This window comes from Nicotiana tabacum, chromosome 22 (assembly GCF_000715075.1).
Source record: "Nicotiana tabacum cultivar K326 chromosome 22, ASM71507v2, whole genome shotgun sequence".
In the NCBI taxonomy this organism is placed as follows: Eukaryota; Viridiplantae; Streptophyta; class Magnoliopsida; order Solanales; family Solanaceae; genus Nicotiana; species Nicotiana tabacum.
The window spans coordinates 228,505,316-228,530,516 of NC_134101.1; the positions used below are offsets into that span (position 1 = coordinate 228,505,316).

The 25,201-nt window shown below is 38.8% G+C and overlaps 2 protein-coding genes across 3 annotated transcripts; both read left to right on the forward strand.

Annotated features, from left to right (window-relative positions):
• Nucleotides 1-1,824: 1,824 nt before the first annotated feature.
• Nucleotides 1,825-3,224, forward strand: LOC142176308 (putative mitochondrial protein AtMg00860). Its single transcript, XM_075243437.1, has 2 exons — nt 1,825-2,217; nt 3,108-3,224. Exons 1-2 carry the CDS (start codon nt 1,825-1,827, stop codon nt 3,222-3,224), a joined length of 510 nt encoding a protein of 169 aa, XP_075099538.1.
• Nucleotides 3,225-16,664: 13,440 nt separating this feature from the next.
• On the forward strand, nt 16,665-25,201 carry LOC107830831 (protein argonaute 4-like). Of its 2 annotated transcripts, none has more exons than XM_075245139.1 (21): nt 16,665-17,342; nt 19,433-19,672; nt 19,743-19,948; nt 20,040-20,267; nt 20,354-20,490; nt 20,571-20,668; nt 20,749-20,846; nt 20,978-21,134; nt 21,224-21,340; nt 21,414-21,521; nt 21,606-21,665; nt 21,785-21,898; nt 21,978-22,143; nt 22,229-22,341; nt 22,461-22,598; nt 22,805-22,935; nt 23,229-23,294; nt 23,719-23,782; nt 23,879-23,990; nt 24,068-24,141; nt 25,045-25,201. In XM_075245139.1, exons 2-21 carry the CDS (start codon nt 19,442-19,444, stop codon nt 25,141-25,143), a joined length of 2,517 nt encoding a protein of 838 aa, XP_075101240.1. In that variant the 5' UTR covers nt 16,665-17,342; nt 19,433-19,441; the 3' UTR covers nt 25,144-25,201. The 2 variants fall into 2 exon arrangements, with proteins under 2 accessions (XP_075101240.1, XP_075101241.1); XM_075245140.1 differs by lacking the exon at nt 16,665-17,342 and adding an exon at nt 18,037-18,165.

A 25,201-nucleotide genomic window follows, 5' to 3' on the forward strand; every position in this document is an offset into this window, starting at 1 on the left:
ATACGTGACATGGGGGACAAAGACAAGCTCTTCACCTTCTTAGAAGGGTTGAAACCTTATGCCCGCATGGAACGGCAAAGAGAAAGGGTAGATACCCTACCTAAGGCGATCCAAGTAGTTGAATGCCTTGGGGACTATCAAGTGGAAGCTCAGAAGGATCGGCCTCAGCCGCCTGTCCGAGAGGGAGTCAAAGAGGGCCAACCTAGCAATGGTGGCTCTAGCAGAAGTGGGGGAGATCGGAGTGCAACCAAATCTAAGGATCCCTCCTCAGGCAGCAACAATGCTGCATCAAACAACAATGACTAGGGGAGAAAGCCTCCTTCGGGATGCCGTCATTGCGGCGGACCACATTGGAATAATGAGTGTCCACATGCACAAATGAACGCCCATCAAGCCTTTGATGATGGGACAGATGATTCAGACCAGACCGAGCCAGTAGGTGCCTTCAATGCAATTGTTAGCTCCATTTCTGAGGCCTTAGCGGAAACCAGTGCTGGCATCCGTAAGAAGAAGGACCCCTGCCCAAGCACCAAGAAAGGGAAAAAGAAAGCGGATGAGAAGAATCCTCCTAAACAAGAGAGGACCTTAATGTTCGTTGAGATGAAGGTAAATGGCAAGCCCATTCGGGCGATGATATACACGGGTGCTACCCACAACTACTTAGCCTCGACTCAGGTGGAGCGCCTTGGTCTAGTTGTAGGAAAGGGAAAAGGTAGTGTCAAGGCTATCAACTCACCTCCTCAGCCAGTGGGTGGGATAGCCAAAGAAGTACCAGTGAAGCTTGGCCCTTACGAAGGAAAATTCAACTTGCGCGTGGTGATCATAGATGACTTCGAGTTTATAGTTGGATTGGAATTCCTGAGGCAAACCAACACCATGTATGTACCATATGCTGACATGTTACTGATGATGGGAGCAAACGGGACCAAGCCCTGCATTATCCTGTGCATGCCCATGAAGATGGCCGTGGAAAACATATCGGCCTTGCAGTTAAAGAAGGGGGTCAAAAGACATAAACCTACGTTCCTGGCAACCCTCTGCATTGAAGATGTAGAACGCTCCTCGGGTCCCATTACTGAGCCCGTGAAGGAGCTACTACTAGAGTTTGAAGATGTCATGCCACAAGACATGCCAAAGAGACTACCGCCTAGGCGCACTATGGACCATGAAATTGAGCTGGTGCCAGGCGCGAAGCCACCCGCCCGGGCGCCTTACAGAATGTCACAACCCGAACTCACCGAGCTTCAGAGACAATTGACGGAAATGCTAGACACAGGGATCATCGTGCCCTCCAAATCCCCATACGGGTCCCCTATGCTATTCCAAAAGAAACATGATGGCAGTCTACGACTCTGTGTGGACTATCGGGCTCTAAACAAAATTATTGTGAAGAACAAGTACCTAACTCCACTAATGGCAGACTTGTTCAATAGACTGGGTGGTGCGACGGTGTTCACTAAAATAGACCTGAAGACAGGTTATTGGCAAGTTCAGATTGCAGAGGGTGATGAGCACAAGACGACCTGTGTGACAAGATATGGGTCGTACGATTTCCTGGTTATGCCATTCTGCTTGACTAACGCCCCAACTACGTTTTGCACTTTGATGAACCAAGTCTTTCGAGAGTACATTGATGAATTTGTGGTGGTCTACTTGGATGACATTGTGGTATATAGCCAAACATTGGAGGAATACCTAATGCACTTGCGGAAGGTCCTAGCTCGATTGCGGGAGCATGAACTATATGCGAAGCTATCTAAGTGCTCATTTGCTCAAAAGCAAATTGACTTCCTCGGTCATGTCATCGAGGAAGGGTGGATCAAGATGGACCAGCAGAAGATTCAGGCAATCACAAATTGGCCGCCGCCTAAGGATATCCACGCCTTGAAGGCGTTCTTTGGTCTATGCAATTTTTATCGGCGATTTGTGAAAAACTACTCCCTCATTGCAGTACCATTGGCAGAACTCCTCAAGAAGGTCACACCTTGGGAATGGGGACCCAAGCGAGCGGGGGCCTTCAACGCATTGAAAGCGGCTATGTCTAGTAGCCCCGTCTTAGCCCTTCCTGATCTGGCCAAGCCATTCGAAGTACAAATAGATGCATATGACTATGCCCTCGGTGGAGTCTTGCTACAAGAAGGGAATCCTGTAGCGTACAAGAGTCGGAAGCTGAAAGATGCAGAGCGGCGCTATGCCGCCCATGAGAAAGAATTATTGGTTGTCGTCCCTGCTTGCGCCTCTGGAGGCACTATCTGCTGGGGACCCCATTCGTGGTCAAGACAGACAACACAGCAGTTAGTCATTTCATGACCCAACCGAAATTGAATGGTCGACAGGCCAAGTGGTAGGAACTCTTAGTTGAATTCCACTTCAACCTAGAGTACCAAAGTGGGAAGACCAATCATGTTGCTGATGCGCTCAGTCGGAGAGCTGATCTAGCATCGGTGTGCCTACTCGCCACCCTAAGGGGGAGCGAAGTAGCCACCTCCATCAAGGACCAAATACAGGATTTACTCATCAAGGATCCTGCTGCACAGTATTTGGTTGATTTGGTAGGACAGGGCAAGACTCGCCAGTTCTACATGGAAGATGATTTTCTGAAAGTGAAAGGGAACTGCCTTTATGTTCCTAAAGGAGGAGATCTACGAAGGACTCTTCTGGATGAATCTCATGATACTCTATGAGCTGGCCATCCTGGTGAGGAACGCACCATGACATTACTTCACCGTGCATATTATTGGCCTCAAATGGCCGATGACGTTGCTCAGTATGTGAAGACTTGTCTAGTATGCCAGAAGGACAAGTCGGACCGCTTAACACAAGCGGGACTCTTGGAACCACTAGCTGTCCCAAAGAGACCTTGGAAAAGCATTTCCCTGGATTTCATCACCGGATTGCCCAAGGTCGGAGATCTAACAAGTATCTTGGTTGTGGTAGATCGATTTTCCAAGTATGCTACCTTTATTGCTGTCCCACAATATATATCAGCAGAAGATACAGCTCGACTCTTCTTCTCTCATGTCGTCAAATATTGGGGCCTGCCTAAAGACGTTGTTAGTGATCGCGACTCACGCTTTACTAGTAACTTTTGGACCCAACTCTTTAAGTGCCTTGGGTCAAAGCTGAGTCACAGCTCAAGTTTTCATCCACAATTTGATGGCCAGATGGAGCGGTTCAATGGCATGTTGGAGGAATATCTCCGTCACTTTGTAACCGGATCGTAGAAGAATTGGGTAAAGCTTCTGGATGTTGCTCAACTGTGTTTCAATTCACAAAAGAGCTCTAGTACAAACAAAAGCGCTTTTGAAATTGTTACCGGATATCAATCGCTACTCCCACACATAGTCAATGCACCAAATATGTCTAAATCTCCTCGAGCTGCTAGCTTCTCAAAAGAGTGGAAGCGAAATTTGGAGATAGTGTGGAGCTATCTTGTCAAGGCTCAAAAGCGGATGAAGAGACATGCTGATCAGAATTGTCGCTTTGTTGAATACAAAGTAGGAGACAAAGTGATGGTCAAAATTCCAAAGCGTTACTTATTTGCGGGGGTCCATGACCCTCGTCTATTGCAAAAATACATTGGACCCTTGTCCATTGAAAGGGGCATTAAGAAAGTTGCATACCGGGTGGATACCCCAGTTTGGTGGAAAATTCACCCTATCTTCTATGTTATCCTCCTGAAACCTTTTCGGGAAGACACGGAGGATCCTTCACGGAGCCAGCTCACAATACCCAGTATTTGAGGGCCCAATTCAAACAGGAAAAGGCGTGTTGAAGCTATCCTTGATAATAGAGTGATTCATGCCTCAAGGAAAGATCACCAAGAGTTCTTGGTGAAATGGCAGGGCTGTGATGCAGAGGAGAACACTTGGGAGAGGGGAACAAACCTCAAAGCCTACAAGAGCCTAATTGAAGATTATCTTGCAAGTAAGGCGCCGAGGACGTCGCCAACTCAGGTGGGGGAGAATGTTATGTGCGGATTTCCAGCTGTGCCCCATGACCCCTTGGGCGAGCCCCGTGGCATCCTAGCAAGCCTCCCAATGCCTAGCGCCACGGACGGCCCCGTGGTTTTGTCCGCGCCAAGTGACAAGCGCGCATGTGCCTCTGTCGCCCCACCGATATCCCATGCTAGCACCCAACCATAGGAGGATGCCAACAGTGTCGCGCACACAGACAACGCCGCGTGCGCAGACCTTGATGCCAAAGACTATGCTGCTGACAACGGACTTGTTTCTGCCTTGTAGAAAAATAAGTATTTTTCATTGTAAATATAGAGTAGTTTTATTCCATGTACTTCCATTATGTTTCTCTAGCTTAATCAAGTCTAGTCTTGTAGCTTTGGTTTATTTTTCTTAAGTATTATTAGGGGGGATCAAGCAATCAAACTTTTTAGCAAGCAAACAATTCTCTGTACTGGTGTCTCTCCCCCTCGACACCGCATTGCCTGTCTGTAATAGCTTTCATTAATGCAATCAAGCTTTATTTCATTCTCAATCCTCATTTATGTTCTCTCAATTGCTCTTGACACTGGTTTTCCCGTACGACACTGACAATCTAGTCTAGCGTACGGAGGGGACTTCAGTTGGCGGACAGTAACTGCACTGACATCAGTTGCTTAGCCTTACGTCGCCCTTCCAAGGAATCTCAGGAAGGCGCTGCATAACATTATATATGCATACATATGTTATTTTGAAAGTATTTTGTATATATAAAAAATATACAGGGAAATATTGGGTATCAACAGGTAGAACGAGCATAATATCTAGCCTGACCTCCCCCTCGAGGGCGACCTCTACCTCCCCGACCTCCACCTTTAGCTGGCTGAGCAGGTGGGGTAGCAGTTGGAGCTGTAATCATAGCCTAAGAACTCTACAGGGCACGCTGTGGCTGAGAAGTCTATGGATGTGCACTCATCCCAAGTCTAGGGCAATCCCTCACTATGTGGCGTATGTTACCACACTCAAAGCAAGCTATGGGAAGATGTGGTGGCTGTGACTAGCTCGGGCCAGGTCTGCTGGACTGACCTCTGAAAGCACCCCGTGCAGGAGGTGCGCTAGAAACCGGAGGTGCATAATAAGGCTCCTGAGGCCTACGAGGAGCTGGAGCACTGCTGGCTGCTGGAAGAGCTGAATAAATGGGGCGACTCATATAACCCCTACCATGACGACCTAAAGCTGGGGCACGGGTACCAGAGAAATGGCCCAACTCTCGAGACCTCTTGGCCTCCCTCTCCTCCTTCTCCCTAGCATGCACACCCTCAATCCTCCTAGCAATGCTCACCATCTACTGATAAGAAATATCCATCTCCAACTCATGAGTCATGCTAGATCTGATGGGGGGAATAAGACCCTCAATAAACCGGCGAACCCTGTCGCGATAGTAGCAACCAAGGTTGGTGCATGCCTAGCCAAACTGGTGTAACGGACAGTATACTCTGAAACAGTCATAGCACCATGGTGTAAATGCTCAAACTCTACGTGTCATGCGACCTTGACGCTCTAAGGAACATACTCTCTCAGGAACAGATCTGAAAACTGAGCCCAAGTCAGTGAAGCAGCCGCATCTGGACTGTCTAACTCATAGGTACACCACCAATCATAGGCGGCTCCCCAAAGCTGGAAAGTAGTGAAAGAAACTCCGCTCAATCCTGAGATACCCATAGTATGGAGAATGCGGTAACACTTATCAAGAAATCCCAGAGCATCCTCCGATGCTAGACCATTGAACTCAGGAGGCTTGTACCTCTCAACCCTCAGCTGCTCCTGCTCGGAAGGCACTGCCATGCCCTCGGGCTGAACTGGCACTGCAGGAATAATCTCAGGGACCTGCTCAACATGCACTCGCTACTCAAGAGTATGGGCGGCGGGAGTCTGTGCTCCTCCCCGGCCTGGGATGTGGCTGCAGTAAGGGGAAGCAACCCTGCCTGAGACAAAGTGGTGTATATGCTCATGAACTGTGCAGAGTCTCCTAAATGGCTGGAGTAGTAGTAGCAGTAGGCGTATCAGGCGTCTGGACTCCGGCTGGATCTGCTGGTGGTACCTCGGTAGCAGCTCGCGTAGGTGCTCTCGCTGCACCACGTACACATCATCGGCCTCTATCCTAACCCCGGCCTCTAATGGCTGCAGTAGGGGGCGCGAGTGCCTGATCATCTCGAGTAGCATGGGTCTTCACTATCTGTGAGAGAATAGAAGATAGAAGTTTAAAATTTTGATGTCAAAATATCGCACGACAAGGAAATCAAATGAAGTGAAGATTTTTTCTAACAATTATATAGCCTCTCGTTGATAAGTACAGACGTTTCCGTACCGATCAACGAGACTCTAAGAAACTGGCATGTGTTCCGTGGCTCCTATGAACCTAGAGCTCTGATACCAACTTGTCACGACCCCAGTTCGCCCTCCGTGAACTGTCGCGACGGCACCTAGTCCCTACGACTAGGTAAGCCTAACAATGCGAAAAATAAACTAACTTGCGAAATAATTAATCAAAACTGAACAACTGAAGGAAAAACAGTATATAAAATGTCGCTCGGCATATACAACTCAACATCACAAGATCCTACAGTACTATCCCAAAACCCGAAAACTCACAGGAACACAAGCTGAAAGAAATATAGTAAATGCTCTAACTCCGGAAATGTCTACATCACTAGTATGATAGAAGGACTAACGGTACAAGATAGAATAAAGAGGGAGACTCTTCTGTCTGCGGACGTGACAGATATACCTCGAAGTCTCCAAAAGCTCTCCCTGTCTCAAGGATGATAAGCATGTGCAGTGGTGCCTGGATCTGCACATGAAAAACATGCGCAGAAAGGGCATGAATACACCACAACGGTACTCAGTAAGTGCCAAGCCTAACCTCGGTTGGGTAGTAACGAGGAAGGTCAGGGCCCTACTGAGATAAATAAATAATAGAATGACAGGATAAATAAGCAACATAAATGAGAATCTACAGGGAAAATCTATACAGGATAATAAGGATACACTAACAGAAATAGAAATAAGGCAAACACAAGGAAATACCGCTCACAACAAGGATGATAATCGGGGATCTCTTGGTATCCCGAGGATCTCTTAGTACCCTCATCCTATACACTAGGGATCTTTTGGTATCCCGAGGATCTCTTGGTATCCTCAATAAATATGCCATGGATATCTTGTTATCCCGACGATCTCTTGGTACCCTCAATATGTATGCCAGGGATCTCTTGGTATCCCGAGGATCTCTTGGTATCCTCAATATATATGATGTCAGGGATCTCTTGGTATCACGCATCCTCGGTCCAGATCATAAACACGTGCATGGGATCTCCCGAGATGCCGTCCCGTAGTCCCAATTTAAAACACACAGCAACAGCTCAAGAATATCAAAACAAATACTAAGTCCGTAACAAGTAAATAATAAATTCTAGCCTAACATGCTTCACGTAATGCAATTAAGGCAGTTTAAGCAAATAGGCAATTAAGTCCACTAAGCATGCTTTTCTAAACGAACACAAGCTATGTTTACAAGTAGAATAAAACAGGTAAGAAAGGAACTCAGTTTAAGTACTTAAAGTAAAACTGAATTTTCAACAATTAGCTCAAGTACGCGTTCGTCACCTCACGTACAAGGCATTCAATTACGAAATATCATATCCTAAGGGGAAAGGTTGTTGATACCCAATTTTTTTCTAAGTATTTTTTACACTCAAAATACTTTCAAAATAACATATATGCGCATACATAAGCGTGCCCGAGTGTTTTGGTATTTTTTCCAAATTTCTAAAGACTTTCAAAACCAATTTATTGTCTATTTTAGCAGTGCAAAATTCAATAATTATTCCCAAATTTATCATTTTGGTGAATAATTTATTTATTTCTCATATTTATACCAAAATATAATTAATGTGATTTTTTGCATATTTTTACAAATTTATTTGATATTTAAAAACTAAATTGCATGTAATTGCAATTATAGCCTATTTTACAATTAACAACATTTCATTATTATTAAATTATTTTCAGTATTTTTAAATTAATACTTATACCTTATTAATTAGTTAAATGCTTTTAATCTGTTTTAAAAATATTTTTAATTATTTTATATAAAATAAAAAGGGAAGAAATGGTCGTTTAACATTTAGCCTCATTTATTTCAATTACAGCCCCTTTTATATTTCAATTTTAACCACCATTTGACCCAATCCCAACCCCAACCGGACCGACCCACTTTTTAACCTGACCCAACCCATAACCCAATCTAAATGACCCTACCCGATTTCCACCTACCCTTCCAAATCTAGACTGTTGATCATTCAAGATCAACGGCCATAACCCACCCTTCCATAATTAAACCAAACGACCTACCCTAATTCCTTCATTTTCCACCTGACCCGCCGCCTTTGAATCCCAAACGCTCTCAGATTCTCTCAAGGCTCTTCGGAACCCTAGCCTCCTCCCACCTTGTTCCACCGTGTTTAAGCCGGAGTCCATGGCTTCTCAGGCCATGAACAACCTATACTCACCTCCTCCGGCTCTTGCATGCCTGATGCTTGAATGTTCGAGGCCAGACCTCGAAGGTCTTCACTCATACCTTCACCGATTCGAAGATTTCGGTCATCTCCGGTCATGCTCCGGCATATTCAAGATTCAGGAGAGTGATTCTTGACCTTTCCGACTCAAAATCGGACCTGTTTCCAAGCCTTTCTCATTTCTAGGGTTTCTCCAAAACCCTAAGCTATTCGGGGTTCTTTCTCTGTTTGTTTGCTTAGATCTATGTTGCATCTATGCTTTATTTGACATTTTAAAAGGTCTTTCCCAGATTTTTTTTAAAATCGTTTACCATCGATTTAGGGTTTCTGAAAGGGTTTTAAAAAAAAAACATCTTTCTGATTCTTTCTGTTCTTTCTTTACATGTGTTTGTATGACCTCTTTTACTATGCATGTACTGTTCTTCCACTTTCTTTTTCTACTATACATGTTACTCCAGTACTCACATGTTAATCCGTGTTATGTTTTCCTTACTCTTTTACTATATATGATTACCGTTGAGTTCTTTGATTTTTGCTTTACTGAACTCTGTTTATGTTCTTGCTAAGCATGTTTCATCTACTTTTGTTTAAGTTCGTATCCTCTCTTCTGAACTTGCTTAAGCCCTAACTTTTCTAAAAAATGTTCTTTTATGCTCTTAAATCGGTTTTCTTGCTTTGCATTTCAAACCTGCTATTATCCCTATTTCAATGACTTGCTTTCTCACTTTCATGTCAGATTCAATTTTGAAACCCTAGGATTCGGAGGTTTCCTTTGACGATTTTGATTTTTTGTGTTCGAGTTGAGGCTCCACTCTGGGACCCTGAACTCTCAGACTCGCTATGAGTCTGCAAATTGAACTTGTATCTCGTTGCTTATGATTCTGGACTTCTCTTCAATTAAACCCTCTTCTAAATAATTTGACAGCCTCTTCTTGATTGACATATTTGTGTGCTTTATATATGAGAACTTTCTTTTCAAAGGTTTTTACTAACTCATTGATTGATTCTGAAATCCTCTAATGGGGTTTGATTGATTGTCACTGATTTTCTTTGATTGAACCTCCTTTACCTTTTCTTGACTTGGTTCATTCGAATTGAGCTTGTAATTCTGATTTCTTGGCTATTAATTGATTTTCTTTCCTTAAATGTTACATCCATGTACTGTCAAGACCCTGTCCTTAAATAGCCTTTATGTATTTACCCTTTTTGTGCTACTTTGAAAAGGCTTTAATCAAAATTCTTTCCTTAATTATCTTCTACCCGTTTGAGATCAAATCCCTTAACTGAAGGGAAATTCTATGTGATTGATGGTAAATTATTTTCTTACCTTTCTTACTTGTTTCTCTGCACTATAAAAGGGACTACCCTTCCACATTTTTGACATACAGACACACACTAAAATACACACGAACAAAAACATTTTCTTGCAATACTGTTTTAAATTCGGCTTTGCTTAAGATCTTTTGGAACTGTTGTTTACTACTTGGTTCTCTCAAGGCTTCTTTTGCTTACTTATTTTCTTTGAAATTGGTATGTCCTTTATTTAATTTTCTGCCTCACCCTTATGTGCTTCAGACTGTTATTTACTCTACTGCCTACGTTCAGTAATTTGTGTTAAATATTTTCCTTCTTTGCTTCTATTTCTGTTATGAATCCTCTACCCGTACCCCCTTCTATATGCTGAGTTAAGTTCTCGGCCTGACAGTATCCTAATTACTGTCCAGGCCTTGGCTTGATCGACAATGGATCCTAACTCTCAATGCTTGACTAGCAGGCTGGTCAGAGGTGTGCCAACATCCCAATTGCTGGGCATGACCACTAACTTGCCCTGTCTCTCTTTGATTCCATTTCCCCTTTTTGCACTTACACGTATTCCTAGAATCTTAAGTTTTGCCCCTATCTCTTGAGCCTTGCTTTGGGACCTTGAGTTCCCTCTGAACTTGGACATCTGAGAGCTGGCATTTCCACACTGCACTATAATCTAAATCTGCAATATATTTGGGGTGTAAGCACTGCTTGGAGTTCCTGAAACTCCTTGGATCTCTGAAACACCCCAGATAAGAGAAGGCTTTGGAAATCTGGATTTCGGAAATGGTTCAATTTCATATTGTTAGACACTAAGTCTGAATTAGGCTGCTCGGATGTAGCTGATGATTTCTGATGTACTTTTAATTTCTGTCTTGTTTTTATTGGTCTGTAATAATTTGTATAAACTCATGGGGATTTAGTGAAAAGGGAGGGGGTTACTTTATGTACAAAGGGTAGAGATCATGCCTATAGGATTTAATTTTTGATCTATGCAATCTCACAAGTAGAAACCATGCTTATAGGATCTAACTTTCCGATTTCTGCAACTATGCATATAGATACCATGCCTATAGGGATTTGCGTTTCTGCATTTATAATGACATTAGGCAAACCGTTAGGTTTAATGATAAGCCAGCATATAGATATCATGTTTGTAAGGCTGATAACGTTTGAAAGGTATTAAAATCAGTAACTTGTAGAGATCATGCCTATAGGAACTTCAAATCAGAATTGTTTCACTCGTCTAAAACGGCACTGCCCCTTCTCGCTAAAACAAGCGACTTTCTGCACGTTTTCTGAACCCTTAAAACTTTTCTTGCAACCAAACCAGTGTATCTTTTTCCTTCTTGATAAATAATCTTAAATCAATGCATATTTTTTGAAAACTTACTGCTTTCCTGATAATTTGACAAACTTTTTTTTTCCAAATCAATTTGAATTCACTTCTTTATACTTATCTGATAAACCTTTTGAATTAGTCTACAATTCAGTTCTTTTGCTAAAACTCGACAATTATTTTTCTTAAACAAGTATGTCTTCTGAAACTCGTTTTAAACCATTTTCTTTGTATTAAGTCTGCAATCTTTTCTGAAACTTATCTTATTCTGCAACTCCTTTACAATCAGTAGTTCTATCCTACATTTAAGGTAAAGTTGACTAATTAAAGTGGTTCAGTCTTTGATGACTGCATTCCAGTAAGCCTCATACGGACTTCCTGTCTAAAAATATGAGTTAAATCAGTCCGTTTATCGCTTTAATTTTAAAGACCAAACCAGTACATGTGAGACATGCTAAACTCTATAGCTTATCTGATTTAAGGAGGTTTACTTGGGCCTTACTTGTTTATTTGCCTCCACTTTTACTTGTATTATGTGTTTTGATTGACGCCTTAGTATTTTGTCCTTTGAAACTCTCAAAAAGCCCTAAATCCCTTTTCCTTTCGGATTAGTAGTCCTAAATACCTTCGGGACTGATAGGATTGGGACGGGTACTAGCATGCAATAAGTAACGAAACTCTCCGCGCTTTAATACCTTAACGGGGTGGGAAGGGTAGAATATGGATATGATGACCGGTGCGCTAATATCACGTGCGACCCCTCTTCTGAGGAGTGATTGTTAGATATTGCATTGAAGTGATCCATATTAATTATAAGCTTAGGCCCCCCCTCCCTTCATGTGCTTTCATCTCTTCTTGTAAAACTATTCAAATCTTTTTTTCATAAATTTTTGCCCTCTCTACTTACCTTCGAAAGTTTTCAACCTAATTGCAATGTTATATGCGAGTCCTTATTTGAGCCTTGATTGTTTACTTGTAAAGTCACAATTGCAACATGGTCGGGACCACACTAGTGGATCTTGAGGGGTGTCTAACACCTTCCCCTCGAGATAATTTTTATCCTTTACCCGAACTCTGGTTTTCTAACTCAAACTCTTCTAAAAAAGTGTCATAATGCACTATAATTATTAGGTGGCGACTCTTCAAATTCCGAAACTCAATTCTCGAAAGGGATAGAGTTGTCCTTCCCAATGTCGTATACCTGATTTCTGACCCCACGGTTAGAGAAAAAGGGGGCGTTGACAAAGGTCCCCCACACAAGGTTAGACAAGCCACTAACCTCGAACCGGCTCAAAATCAACTCGAAACCACACTTTTGCCACGAGTATCCGACTCCAAATGCCCCAAATCTATTCAATTCAATTGCATATTGTAAATAACAATTCAAGTAATTGATTCTACAATTAAATTCTAAGCTAATACGCGAAATCATGTAAAATGACGAAAACGCCCCTCAGGACAACGTCTCGGAATCGGGTGAAATTTATATTTTCAGAAACCTCGTACTCTCACGAGTCTATACATAACAAGAACACTGAAATCGGAGTCCAAATGACCCCTCAAATCCTCAATAAAGGACTCTTAAACTCAAGCCCTAGTTACCCATTTTTCTCAAATTTCTCACCATTACTTATGTCTTTAATCACATAAAAACGAGTTATGAAGTCAAGGACATTACCTCCAAGTGATTTCCCTTTGATTTCCTCAAAAACCCCCTCTTAGAAGCTTCAAACTCGGATAAAAATGATGGAAGAATAGTCAATTTTCGCAAAAACAACTATTTATATGTTCTGCCCAGCGACTTTCGCATTTGCGATCCTGGGACCGCATACGCAGTCCCGCTTTTGCAAACCAAATGTCGCATCTGCAACTTTCATTAAATCACTCAGGAACCGCATCTGCGGTCTTTCTTTCGCAGATGCGAACCCGTTTTTGCGGTGCAACTTCCGCATATGCGGAAACTGAAGGAGAGCCAAAAATTCGCTCTTGCGATCTCTAAGCCGCTTCTGCGGCTCCGCACCTGCGTAACCCAAACCGCAGGTGCAGTTATGACAGATACCAGTTGCCTTCAACAAAATTTCCTCAAAATACGCTTTCGATCAAAAACCTAACCAAACCACGTCCGAATGACCTGAAATTTTGCACACACATCCCGAATGACATGTCGGAGCTACTACAACTTCCGGAATTCTATTCCGGCCCTCAAATCAAAAGCTCACTATCGGACCGGAAACTTCAAAAATTCAAACTTTGGCATTTCAAGCCTAAAATAGCTATGGACCTCCAAAACACATTCCGATCACGCTCCAAACCCCAAAATCACCCTATGGAGCTAACAGAACCATCAGATTTCCATTCCGAGGCCGTCTTCACGCTGTTCCTACTACGGTCAATTTTCCAACACTTAAGCTCTCATTTAGGGACTAAATGTCCCAAAACTCTCCGAAACTCAAAACCGAACATCACGACAAATCAAATTAGCAGAAATAAACTTGGGAAAAGCAGTTATTAGAGGATCGGGACGTAAATTCTTAAGACGACCGGCCGGGTCGTCACAAATGATCATTTCATAATGCTAAATAAAAATTAATATACGAACAAGGCATAATTACTCATACACAATTTAGGTACTCATCATCAAGGGCTGTGGTGAATTGTATAAAATTCATTTATTTTTAATCAGAGGTCTCGGGCGGATAACTCACACCAAATAAAAAAACAAAAAGTTCTAATATTCATGAAGCATAAGTTGTTTTAACTTAAAAGTTTAACTATATGCAATAACTGTATAAAAATAATTATACAATTATAAGGTAACTAAAATAAATTTCTATAATAACTATATTCGTAATTGGTCTTCCGAAAAGAATGATAAATTATACGCAACAATAAGTAAACTTATATTAATTGTTTAAAATATTTCTACAATGTCATTATATGTAACTTAAGTCGCTTAGATATATAATTTTTATTTACAATTCCTTTTTTTGTAATATTTTTTTATTTACAATTTCATTGCACGTACTCCTTGTTTTTTATTGGATCTTTTTGAAGTGTACTATATTTGCTTTTAGACAGTGACATAAACAAAGTTGAATTCAAAATTTTACGAAATCGAGAAATCAAAGACTGACACCAAAACAATTTTAAAAGGACCATTCTAACCCCATCTTGGTATTATTAATCTTTAATTAAAAAATATTCAAGGGATTTATTTTATTTTTTCTTCGAAAGGGACAAAAGTACATTATCCATTGTCCAAAAAAGAATCACGGAGTTTTCGATACGAGGGCTAGCATATAAATTACAGTATTAATTTAAAAATAAAATTTCTTTAAAATTTTATGACATAAAGATATTATACATAATTTCTTATATTAAAGAATATTTAAAAAATATCTGAACAATCATGCTAAAGATACAACTGTTTGACCTCTAAATAGTACTATAAATTTTAAAATAAATAAGATATTTAAAATAACATTGAAGAACAGTACATGAGTTTTAAAAGTTAAATATTTTAAAAAAAGTATCTGAAAAAGTCATCGTTAAATATAACAAAATAGTTAACCCCCAAATGATATAATGCTCATATACATTAGAATATAGAGTAAAAAAAATAGTTAAGGCATCACATACAAAATTTCATCCTCTATACTTTAAAATTATATAGAAATATTTTCACCATTAAAACTTTATTCATAAAGTCAATTTTTAAACGATATAACGAATTCTGGCACTATTAACATGAATTTTTTTAAGTATAATATTAGAATACAATAATAATATATCCAGTATAATCATATAAGTAAGGTCTGGCAGGTCTATACACAAGATAGAAAAATTATTTCGAATAGACATTCGGCTCAAGATAAACAATGCCAAAACATGTTTGACGAATACAAGAATATTAGTATAATTTAATTTATTAAAATGGACTATTTTAAGGTCATGAATTACAATTTTTATGGATAATTACATGTTATTATTCTTAATGATCTGATCTGATAATATAAATTATTTCTAAATAATCCATCTATGTAAGTTAAGTCCTTTATGAAATCAATAAGTCAATTATACTCAAATTACTTAAGAGGCAATTAATTAAATGTCTTAATACATATGAGTGATGTTAGTAACCTGAAAAAGGTAAAATGTTATAGCAGGTAACAAAATTAATCGATTACATAAATTTAATTACACCGTTTATGTATATGAGATAAATTTCAAGTTAAAACATTTTGATAAATTTTTATTAAACCCATTCTCATTTTCTTAGGCACATAGGGTTTCAACGCTACTACAGTGCTTCGCTAAATCGAAGCACCTCACTATGAAAATCTAGCTTCGGTAACGCTTGTTTAAGTCTTAAACTTTTTCGTTAATCGTTTTCTTTCTCAATAGCATAATCGCTTTTAGACGTGAGCATGTTTTCTTTAATAATCATATCAAATGAAGTATTCTTGGTTTTGAATTGTTATATCGCTTATCCCCGTTTCCAAATGAAAAGATCCACCATCAAGCGCAGGAAATGCTATCAAAAGGGGTAAGAATATCAATCCGTATTCAAAGAAAATAGTTTGAATGTGTAAATTAATTATGAGTACGAGTTTGAAAATTATGCAGAATTAATGATAGGAGGTTCAGAAATTTTACGAGATCTTTAAGAAATTCATTTTTACGAGCATTACAATTAAATCGAGTACTCAAATTTATCTTTTATTAGGATTTAATTTATCTACATTTACATTCATTATGTATCTTGTTCTCACAATTGATTAATTTTAATCAATGATAACAATTAATTCTAAATATCAATTACTAATTGTTTTAATATTTTCTGGGGTTGGTTATTTTTTGTTTTTTAACTGTTTCTGTTGAAAAAAATCCCTATGGAAAATGTTTGATGCTTTTTGAAGTGCTGCTTAGATAAAAAAGGGCAAAAGGTGTAAAGGGCAGTATTTTAGGGACACTCGTAACTGTTGTACCCAACCCTATACTAAATATACACTTTTCTCAGTCCAGTCTCTCTACAAAATTCACTCTCTAGTATTTTAGGGTTTCTGAGTTCGATTCTTGGTTCCTCCGTTTTGGGCGCCTAAGGTATACTCCTTATGGCGAAAATTTGATCTTTTCTTGATGTATTTTTTTTCTTTTTTTGCTGTTGAATCAGTTTTTTCTTTTTTGCTGTTGAATCTGTCAATGCTGAGTTAGTTTGAGTGATTTGGGTTTTTGTAATTTTCTGGGGTTTGTTTATTTGTGCCTAAAAAATGGTTTTCCTTTTGTAAAAAATATTATGGAATTTTTTAAGCTTTTTGTTTTTTCTGCTTTTGAATCAGTCAAATCTGTTGTATTTTTACTGATTTTGTTTTAATATTTTCTGGGGTTGGTTATTTTTTGTTTTTTAACTGTTTCTGTTGAAAAAAATCCCTATGGAAAATGTTTGATGCTTTTTGAAGTGCTGCTTAGATAAAAAAGGGCAAAAGGTGTAAAGGGCAGTATTTTAGGGACACTCGTAACTGTTGTACCCAACCCTATACTAAATATACACTTTTCTCAGTCCAGTCTCTCTACAAAATTCACTCTCTAGTATTTTAGGGTTTCTGAGTTCGATTCTTGGTTCCTCCGTTTTGGGCGCCTAAGGTATACTCCTTATGGCGAAAATTTGATCTTTTCTTGATGTATTTTTTTTCTTTTTTTGCTGTTGAATCAGTTTTTTCTTTTTTGCTGTTGAATCTGTCAATGCTGAGTTAGTTTGAGTGATTTGGGTTTTTGTAATTTTCTGGGGTTTGTTTATTTGTGCCTAAAAAATGGTTTTCCTTTTGTAAAAAATATTATGGAATTTTTTAAGCTTTTTGTTTTTTCTGCTTTTGAATCAGTCAAATCTGTTGTATTTTTACTGATTTTGTTTTAATATTTTCTGGGGTTGGTTATTTTTTGTTTTTTAACTGTTTCTGTTGAAAAAAATCCCTATGGAAAATGTTTGATGCTTTTTGAAGTGCTGCTTAGATAAAAAAGGGCAAAAGGTGTAAAGGGCAGTATTTTAGGGACACTCGTAACTGTTGTACCCAACCCTATACTAAATATACACTTTTCTCAGTCCAGTCTCTCTACAAAATTCACTCTCTAGTATTTTAGGGTTTCTGAGTTCGATTCTTGGTTCCTCCGTTTTGGGCGCCTAAGGTATACTCCTTATGGCGAAAATTTGATCTTTTCTTGATGTATTTTTTTTCTTTTTTTGCTGTTGAATCAGTTTTTTCTTTTTTGCTGTTGAATCTGTCAATGCTGAGTTAGTTTGAGTGATTTGGGTTTTTGTAATTTTCTGGGGTTTGTTTATTTGTGCCTAAAAAATGGTTTTCCTTTTGTAAAAAATATTATGGAATTTTTTAAGCTTTTTGTTTTTTCTGCTTTTGAATCAGTCAAATCTGTTGTATTTTTACTGATTTTGTTTTAATATTTTCTGGGGTTGGTTATTTTTTGTTTTTTAACTGTTTCTGTTGAAAAAAATCCCTATGGAAAATGTTTGATGCTTTTTGAAGTGCTGCTTTACTTTGAGTTATTTTTGGTTGAATATTTTCTGGGTTTTGTTTATTTTTGTGTTTTTCTTCTGTTTCTTTTGGTAAAACCTGGAAATTGTGAAAGTCAAAGAACAGAAAAATTAAAAATTAAAAATAAAAAGTATATTTTAGATTTTCTTAGTCTGTTCTTTTTTCCTTTTGGAATTTCTTGGCTTGCATGTGTGTGTTATGGCTTGAGTTATGGGGTAGAAAATTTTCTGGATTTTTATATTTATACTGAAATACTGTTTTTTCAAGAAGTTAAAACTGAAGTCAAAAATAAAATAAAAAACAAAATATTGTTCTGAGTGATTTTGACTCAATATTTTCTGGGGTTGGTCCATTTTTGTTTGTTATCTACCGTTTTCGCTCAAATTTGGTTTTTCTTTTGTTAAAAACTTAAACCCCAGAAACTGAAGAAGTCAAAGAACAAAAGAAACGGAAAGAAAGTAGGTTTCAAGATTTATGGTGTTTTGACCAATGCTCTGTGGTATTGTGGTTTAATACTTTCTAGGGTTGTCTGATTTTTGTTCTTTATAGCGTTTCTGATGAAAGCTCTCTGTGATTTTTGTATTTCTCCTTAAATGCTTAAATATGGGTTTTTTCAAAGGCGCAGAAACTTAAGAAAGAAAGAAAAAAGTAAAAACAAAAGTTGGTTTTAAGTGGGAAATGTCAGGGTTTTCTTCTCTCCCTATTTTTTGTGGTTACTTGGCTTGCATGTGTGTGTTATTTCTTGATTTATGGAGGTTGGACTTTTTGTTGAGCAATGTTTGTGCTACAGTGGTTGAGTAGTTTCTGGGGTTGGTTTACTTTTTGTTATTTGTAGTATTTCAAATGAAAAATTTCAGTTTTTTTTGGAGTTAGTGAGATCTGTTTGGCTTGTTTTTCTTTCTTTTTGTGATTTTCTTGGTTTGCATGTGTGTAATATGGATTCATTTGTGGAGTTTGACATTTTCTGAGTAGTACTTGTGCTATTTGATTTGTCAATTTCTGCATTTTCTACTCAGAAATCTCTTCTCTGTATAGACTGTGTCATTAATGTTATTGCCTAGTTATTTTACAGTAAGCTGTGCTTTGGTCTCTCCCTTCGAGATTTTGGTCTTCTTGTTTATTAGGTTAAAAACCTCAGGCTGAAATAGAATGGAGTAAAGAAATGAACTATGCTGCTGTTGTTTCTTTGTTCTTTCCAAATATGGTAATGGAGTGCTTTGTATGGTCTTAGTGATTCCTCTTACCTTTTCTTTGGGTGAAAAAGAATTTTTACTTTCACCTTATATTTTGCAATGTGCTTCTTAATAACAATTCTTTTTGTGAATGATAGTTGCCGTGCTTCACTTATTGGTGGCTGCTGTGATTTCTTCATTTTATTTTAGTTCTTTATCAGATGTTTTTGCAGTCAAACACTTGTCTACATTAGCCAAATGTCTGTGTATTCTAGATTTGTCATTTTCAGCTCTTATTACACTCTTTAAGGTCTTCTTACGGAGAGTGGTAGACCTTTCTGAATTTTGACATGTCTTTTATCTTGCCTTATGGTTTGGTGGATCCATAGCAGTTCTATTGGCTGGTGGTTTTCGTAGGGGGTTGTCTGAATTTACTCTCTTTCCTGATTTTTCTCACTACTCCACCTTCTCCCCAGAATACATCTTTGTATGGTATTTCCAGTTGCATTTCAATTTCATGTTTTTTAACATTCAGAAACTATGTTTCATACAGGACTCTGATATGGCTGAGGAAGATAAGAACGGAGCAGCAGAGGGTCTGCCACCTCCTCCCCCTGTTCCACCTGATTTCACTCCTGCAAAATCAGAACCCGAGCCGGTGAAGAAAAAGGCGGCTCCACGTCTTCCCATGGCCAGACGTGGCCTTGGAAACAAGGGACAAAAGATTCAAATTCTTACTAATCACTTTAAAGTGAATGTGACCAATGTGGATGGACACTTCTTTCACTACAGTGTATGTGTCTCTCTTCTATATATTTTTATGTCTTTTATTATTTGTTTTGGTTAACTCTGTTCTTTTGCAGGTTGCCCTATTTTATGAAGATGGGCGGCCAGTAGATGGGAAGGGAGTTGGCAGAAAGGTCCTAGATAGAGTGCATGAAACATATGATACAGAATTAGCTGGAAAGGATTTTGCTTATGATGGGGAAAAAAGCTTGTTTACCATTGGAGCACTCCCTCGAAATAAAATGGAGTTCACCGTTGTTCTTGAAGACGTTACATCAAATAGGTTGGTTTTCAAAATGGCTGAGCTTTACTTGTTTCCAGTGCCTTTTATAGCGGTTATTGACTGTCTGTTGTTCACAACTTTTTACATTCAGGAACAATGGCAATAGCAGCCCTGCTGCTGCAGATGAAGGTCCCAATGAAAGTGACAGGAAAAGGTTACGACGTCCTTACCAATCAAAATCTTTTAAGGTGGAGATAAGCTTTGCTGCGAAAATTCCAATGCAGGCAATTGCAAATGCTTTGCGGGGTCAAGAGTCGGAGAACTCTCAAGAAGCCTTGAGGGTGTTGGATATAATTTTAAGGCAGCATGCTGCTAAGCAGTAAGTTATCTTTATTTCTTTTTGCGAGAGGGGTTGATTGCATCTGTCTGTTTTCTCAGTTCGTTTGGTTGATGTTCTTGTATCAGGGGCTGTCTGCTTGTTCGTCAGTCCTTTTTCCACAATGATCCGAAGAACTTTGTTGATGTTGGCGGTGGTGTTCTTGGTTGTCGAGGATTCCATTCTAGCTTTAGGACCACTCAGAGTGGCTTGTCTTTGAACATCGGTAATGACTCTAATAACTCAAGTTTCATACTTCTACTCAAACGAAATGAGTTTAATGCTGTACTGTTGCATCAATTATAGATGTGTCTACCACAATGATTATCCAGCCTGGGCCTGTAGTGGATTTTTTGATAGCAAATCAAAATGCAAAAGATCCCTTTACGCTGGATTGGGCAAAGGTAGACTGTTGTTTATGGTAATCTGTTTATCTAGTTACTTAAACTGTAGCTAAGCTCGGATTGTCTACACAATGTATTAGGCAAAACGTATGCTCAAGAATTTGAGGGTGAAGACTAGTCCAACTAATCAAGAGTACAAGATTACTGGACTGAGTGAGAGATCCTGTAGGGAGCAAACGTATGCCTTTCTTTCTTTGTTATTTCTTGTTATTTAAACAAGAGTGTATGCCATTCTTCCTTTTGTTATTTCTTGTTATTTAAACATTGGCATGGTTAAGTTGTAAAACTCAGCTTCATTTGACATTTTAGGTTTACCCTGAAGCAGAAAGGTAAAGATGGGGAAGGTGATGAAATTACTGTTTATGATTACTTTGTCAATCACCGAAACATAGACTTGCGCTATTCTGCGGATTTGCCTTGCATCAATGTTGGGAAACCCAAACGTCCCACCTATTTCCCTATCGAGGTAAAAAGCCTTTGGTGAAAATTAAAGGCCTATGTCATTACTTGTGTTTTGTGCATATATTATTCTCAGATTCTCTTTGTTCGATTCAGCTCTGCAATTTGGTGTCATTGCAAAGGTATACAAAATCTCTGTCCACATTCCAGAGATCTTCATTAGTGGAGAAATCTAGGCAAAAGCCTCAGGAGAGGATGCAAGTCCTAAGCAATGTAGGTTTTTCTTAATTAAAGGAATCTCTCGGAGTATTCCGGTGGATAGACACTAATTCCTGTTTTGGTGCAGGCCCTCAAAATCAACAAATATGATGCCGAGCCTCTGCTTCGTGCCTGTGGAATTTCAATCAGCAGTAACTTCACCCAGGTTGAAGGGCGTGTTCTTCCTCCCCCAAAGGTATTTAATTTATAATCACTTGGCTGATTAGATCATTTAGTGAATTTGGAAATCCAGTCTGACCTTACCCTTTATACATTTCAGTTGAAGACAGGTGGTGATGACTTTGTTCCACGTAATGGCAGGTGGAATTTCAATAACAAGGTATAGAATTACTCCGTTTGAAATGTTTTTTCCTGCTGGATCGGTTAATTTATCCTCATAATTTCTTTAGTTTTGATGTCCATTGAATTTCCTATTAATATTTTATGTGGAATGGGCAGAGACTGGTTGATCCGACAAAGATAGAGCGCTGGGCTGTTGTCAACTTTTCTGCACGTTGTAACATACAAGGGCTAATCAGTGATCTTATAAAATGTGGAAAAATGAAAGGAATTGTAAGTTCCCTCGAATTCGCAAAGTGAGTGTAAAGATGAATGACTGATCATTGTTCCTTATTTTATAAAATGTGTTCAGATGGTGGAAGATCCATTTGATGTTTTTGAAGAGTCTCCACAATTCAGAAGGGCTCCCCCGCTTGTCAGAGTGGAAAAAATGTTTGAAGAAGTCCAGTCAAAACTTCCCGGGGCACCGAAATTTCTGCTTTGTTTGCTTCCTGAGAGGAAAAACTGTGACATTTATGGTTAGTGAGATTTACTTGTTATCTTAACAATGAACTCTTAACTGCTGGATGATGACTGATATAATTGAACTGATTGAACTCGAAGGACCATGGAAGCGGAAGAATTTGGCTGAATTCGGCATTGTTACCCAATGCATAGCTCCAACGAGAGTCAATGACCAGTATATCACCAATGTGCTTCTGAAGATAAATGCAAAGGTGAGAGTTCTGAGCATCTGGTTATGTGCTATCATCCTGAGCATCTTCTTTTTTCCACCTTTCCTTGCTTCTTTGAAATCTCAAAATATTTCTCTAATCAAGTTATTCCTTCTTGGCAGCTTGGTGGTTTGAATTCTATGTTAACTGTTGAACATGCTCCCGCAATCCCTATGGTATCTAAGGTTCCCACCATAATTCTTGGGATGGATGTGTCACATGGTTCTCCTGGCCAATCTGATGTGCCATCCATTGCTGCGGTATGATCTCTGTCAATTTTCATTGAATCATATTTTTATTTCCTTTTTAACCAACCGGGTCTATGATTATTTCCTTGAGTTGGTACTTAAAAAATCAGTCACCTAATGTGTACAAGCGCATAGAGGGAAACATGTTGCATTTTTCTTCCCTCTTGAAATTTATAATGGCTTCTCTCTTTTTGTATTTTCATCTTTAACGTGACCAGGTTGTCAGCTCAAGGCAGTGGCCTTCGATATCTCGTTACAGAGCTTCAGTGCGCACTCAGTCTCCTAAAGTGGAGATGATAGACAACTTGTTTAAACGTGCTTCTGACACTGAGGATGAGGGGATAATGAGGTGAGTTTGCCTTTTCAGGTTTACCTTTCTCTTTTTTTTTTGGGGGGGGGGGGTGCTTGGGGCTTTAATTGGTGCTACATAAACCTACACGAGAGAGCAATGCTAAGCTTGTTGCACTTCTATTGTGCTCACCAGTTTTTTTGTTTTGGGTCTCTACCATAATAAGTAGGATGCTGCATCAACGGATATTTTATTTTGGTTAAATGTTCAAGCTACATGAAAGCAGTGCTCAGTTTGGAATTATCTACTCTGTTGTAGCATCTCCCAGAAATAATTATTCTACAAAATTGCAGGGAAGCTTTGCTAGACTTTTATGTGAGTTCTGGAAAAAGGAAGCCTGAGCATATTATTATATTCAGGTGATCTATCCAGCTGCCTTTCGCATTTATTCTATTTAGTTCCAGCTAAATGTGTGCTGTACAAGTGTGCTATAATGTCGTGTAAATGCTCTAATATTGGCACTGACCTGAGGTGTTAAATGCTAAATGCTTTTATAGAGGAGTTCTTCAGTAACAGTCCACAGGTACTTGAGGTGTTAGCTATAGCCTCATCTGAAGAAAACCGCATAAAACATTTGTAAGGTTGTGGACCGACTGTTAGTTGATAAATGCTGATTCTTAGTTGAAATCGGGTTGTCGTCAATTAAAGTAACTTATATATGGCATTTCGTTGATGGAAGTCTTCATCTGCATTTCATGCTGTGGTACTGCATGTGTTCTGCCTTTGTACATGTGTAGATTCTATAATTTTTGTTTTATTTATGGTCTTATTTAAAATTTTCAGGGATGGTGTCAGTGAATCTCAATTTAATCAAGTTCTGAACATTGAACTGGATCAGATCATTGAGGTTTAGTCTCGTAAATGCTATTTTGAGGAATAGTGAACTCTACTCGGGGAAACGAGATATAGTTGTACTAAAGTTGTTTCGTTTGTTGATTAATAGGCGTGTAAATTTCTCGACGAGAAGTGGTCACCCAAGTTTACTGTGATAATTGCACAGAAGAATCATCATACCAAGTTTTTCCAGCCTGGAGATCCTAACAATGTTCCTCCAGGTACAACTCGAAGTCACTATATAATAATTGCAACTAATGCACTGTATGAAGTTGCTTACACATTCACTTTTGTGCAGGCACGATTATCGACAATAAAGTTTGTCACCCAAGAAATTATGATTTCTACTTGTGCGCCCATGCTGGAATGATTGTAAGTCTTATGTTCTCTTAGTTTTCTTTTCTGTCTTTCTTTTCAGTCTAATAGTTTTGGTATTTCGTACTTGAATTTTCTTAGGTTCTCAGCTATTATTGTTTATCCTCTAAAATGAATACTGAATGTGTTGACTGGTCCTCCCCTTAATTGAAAAATTATTGAGTTTTTGGAGCTCAGTTCATTGCTAATTACGATGGCTGAAGCAGCATAGTTAAATCTAATGCAAAAGGTTGTTTTACTGTATATCCTGAATCCAGTGACAGCTTTTCAGACCACTTCCAGTTGTCTAATTGCAAATTTGTAAACTAGTATTTTAGGGAACGTTAGATTATTTCTATCAAAGGGAAAAAGGGAGAAAGAAACAAGAAATGACAGTCATATTTCAACATCTAATGCTAGCTGATAACCATGCTCTATGACATAATCACCATTGAATTGTTTATGGTTTGGGCTGATCTCAGTCAGTTCAAGAAGATGCTAGATTTTGGTGAGTAACTTTTGGATCAGCTGTATTGCATTATTTGCATCGTCACTGTAATTTTTTTTATTTCCATGTGTGTGTGTGTTTCCTTTTTTTGGGGGGGGGGGGGGTTAAATCAATATCGATTTCTCCACACTTTGGTGTCATTGGCATATCTTTAGCAATTCGTTTGCCTATTTGTTTGGCAGATCGCCTTATCTATAGAATTCTGCATTTTTTCTTTTGAATATTCGTGTCTCAATTGACATGCTTGGAACAAATATGTGTTCAATTATTTTTCAAAAAGCTTAACTAGTTGGCGTATCTGCTGAATGATGGTGAATCATTTACATTCAATCAGTCCACTGTGCTTCAATCCCAAATAAGATCTGGTCCGGTGGTATCTAATGATTCTTATTTGGACCATGGTAATTTTGTAGGGTACCACTCGTCCTACACACTACCATGTCTTGTATGATGAAATTGGTTTCTCGCCTGATGATCTTCAAGAGCTTGTTCATAATCTATCTTATGTGTAAGTACTGCATTAAGTATCTCCGAGTTGTATTCACAGCATCTGTTAGTTTTAATCAAGAA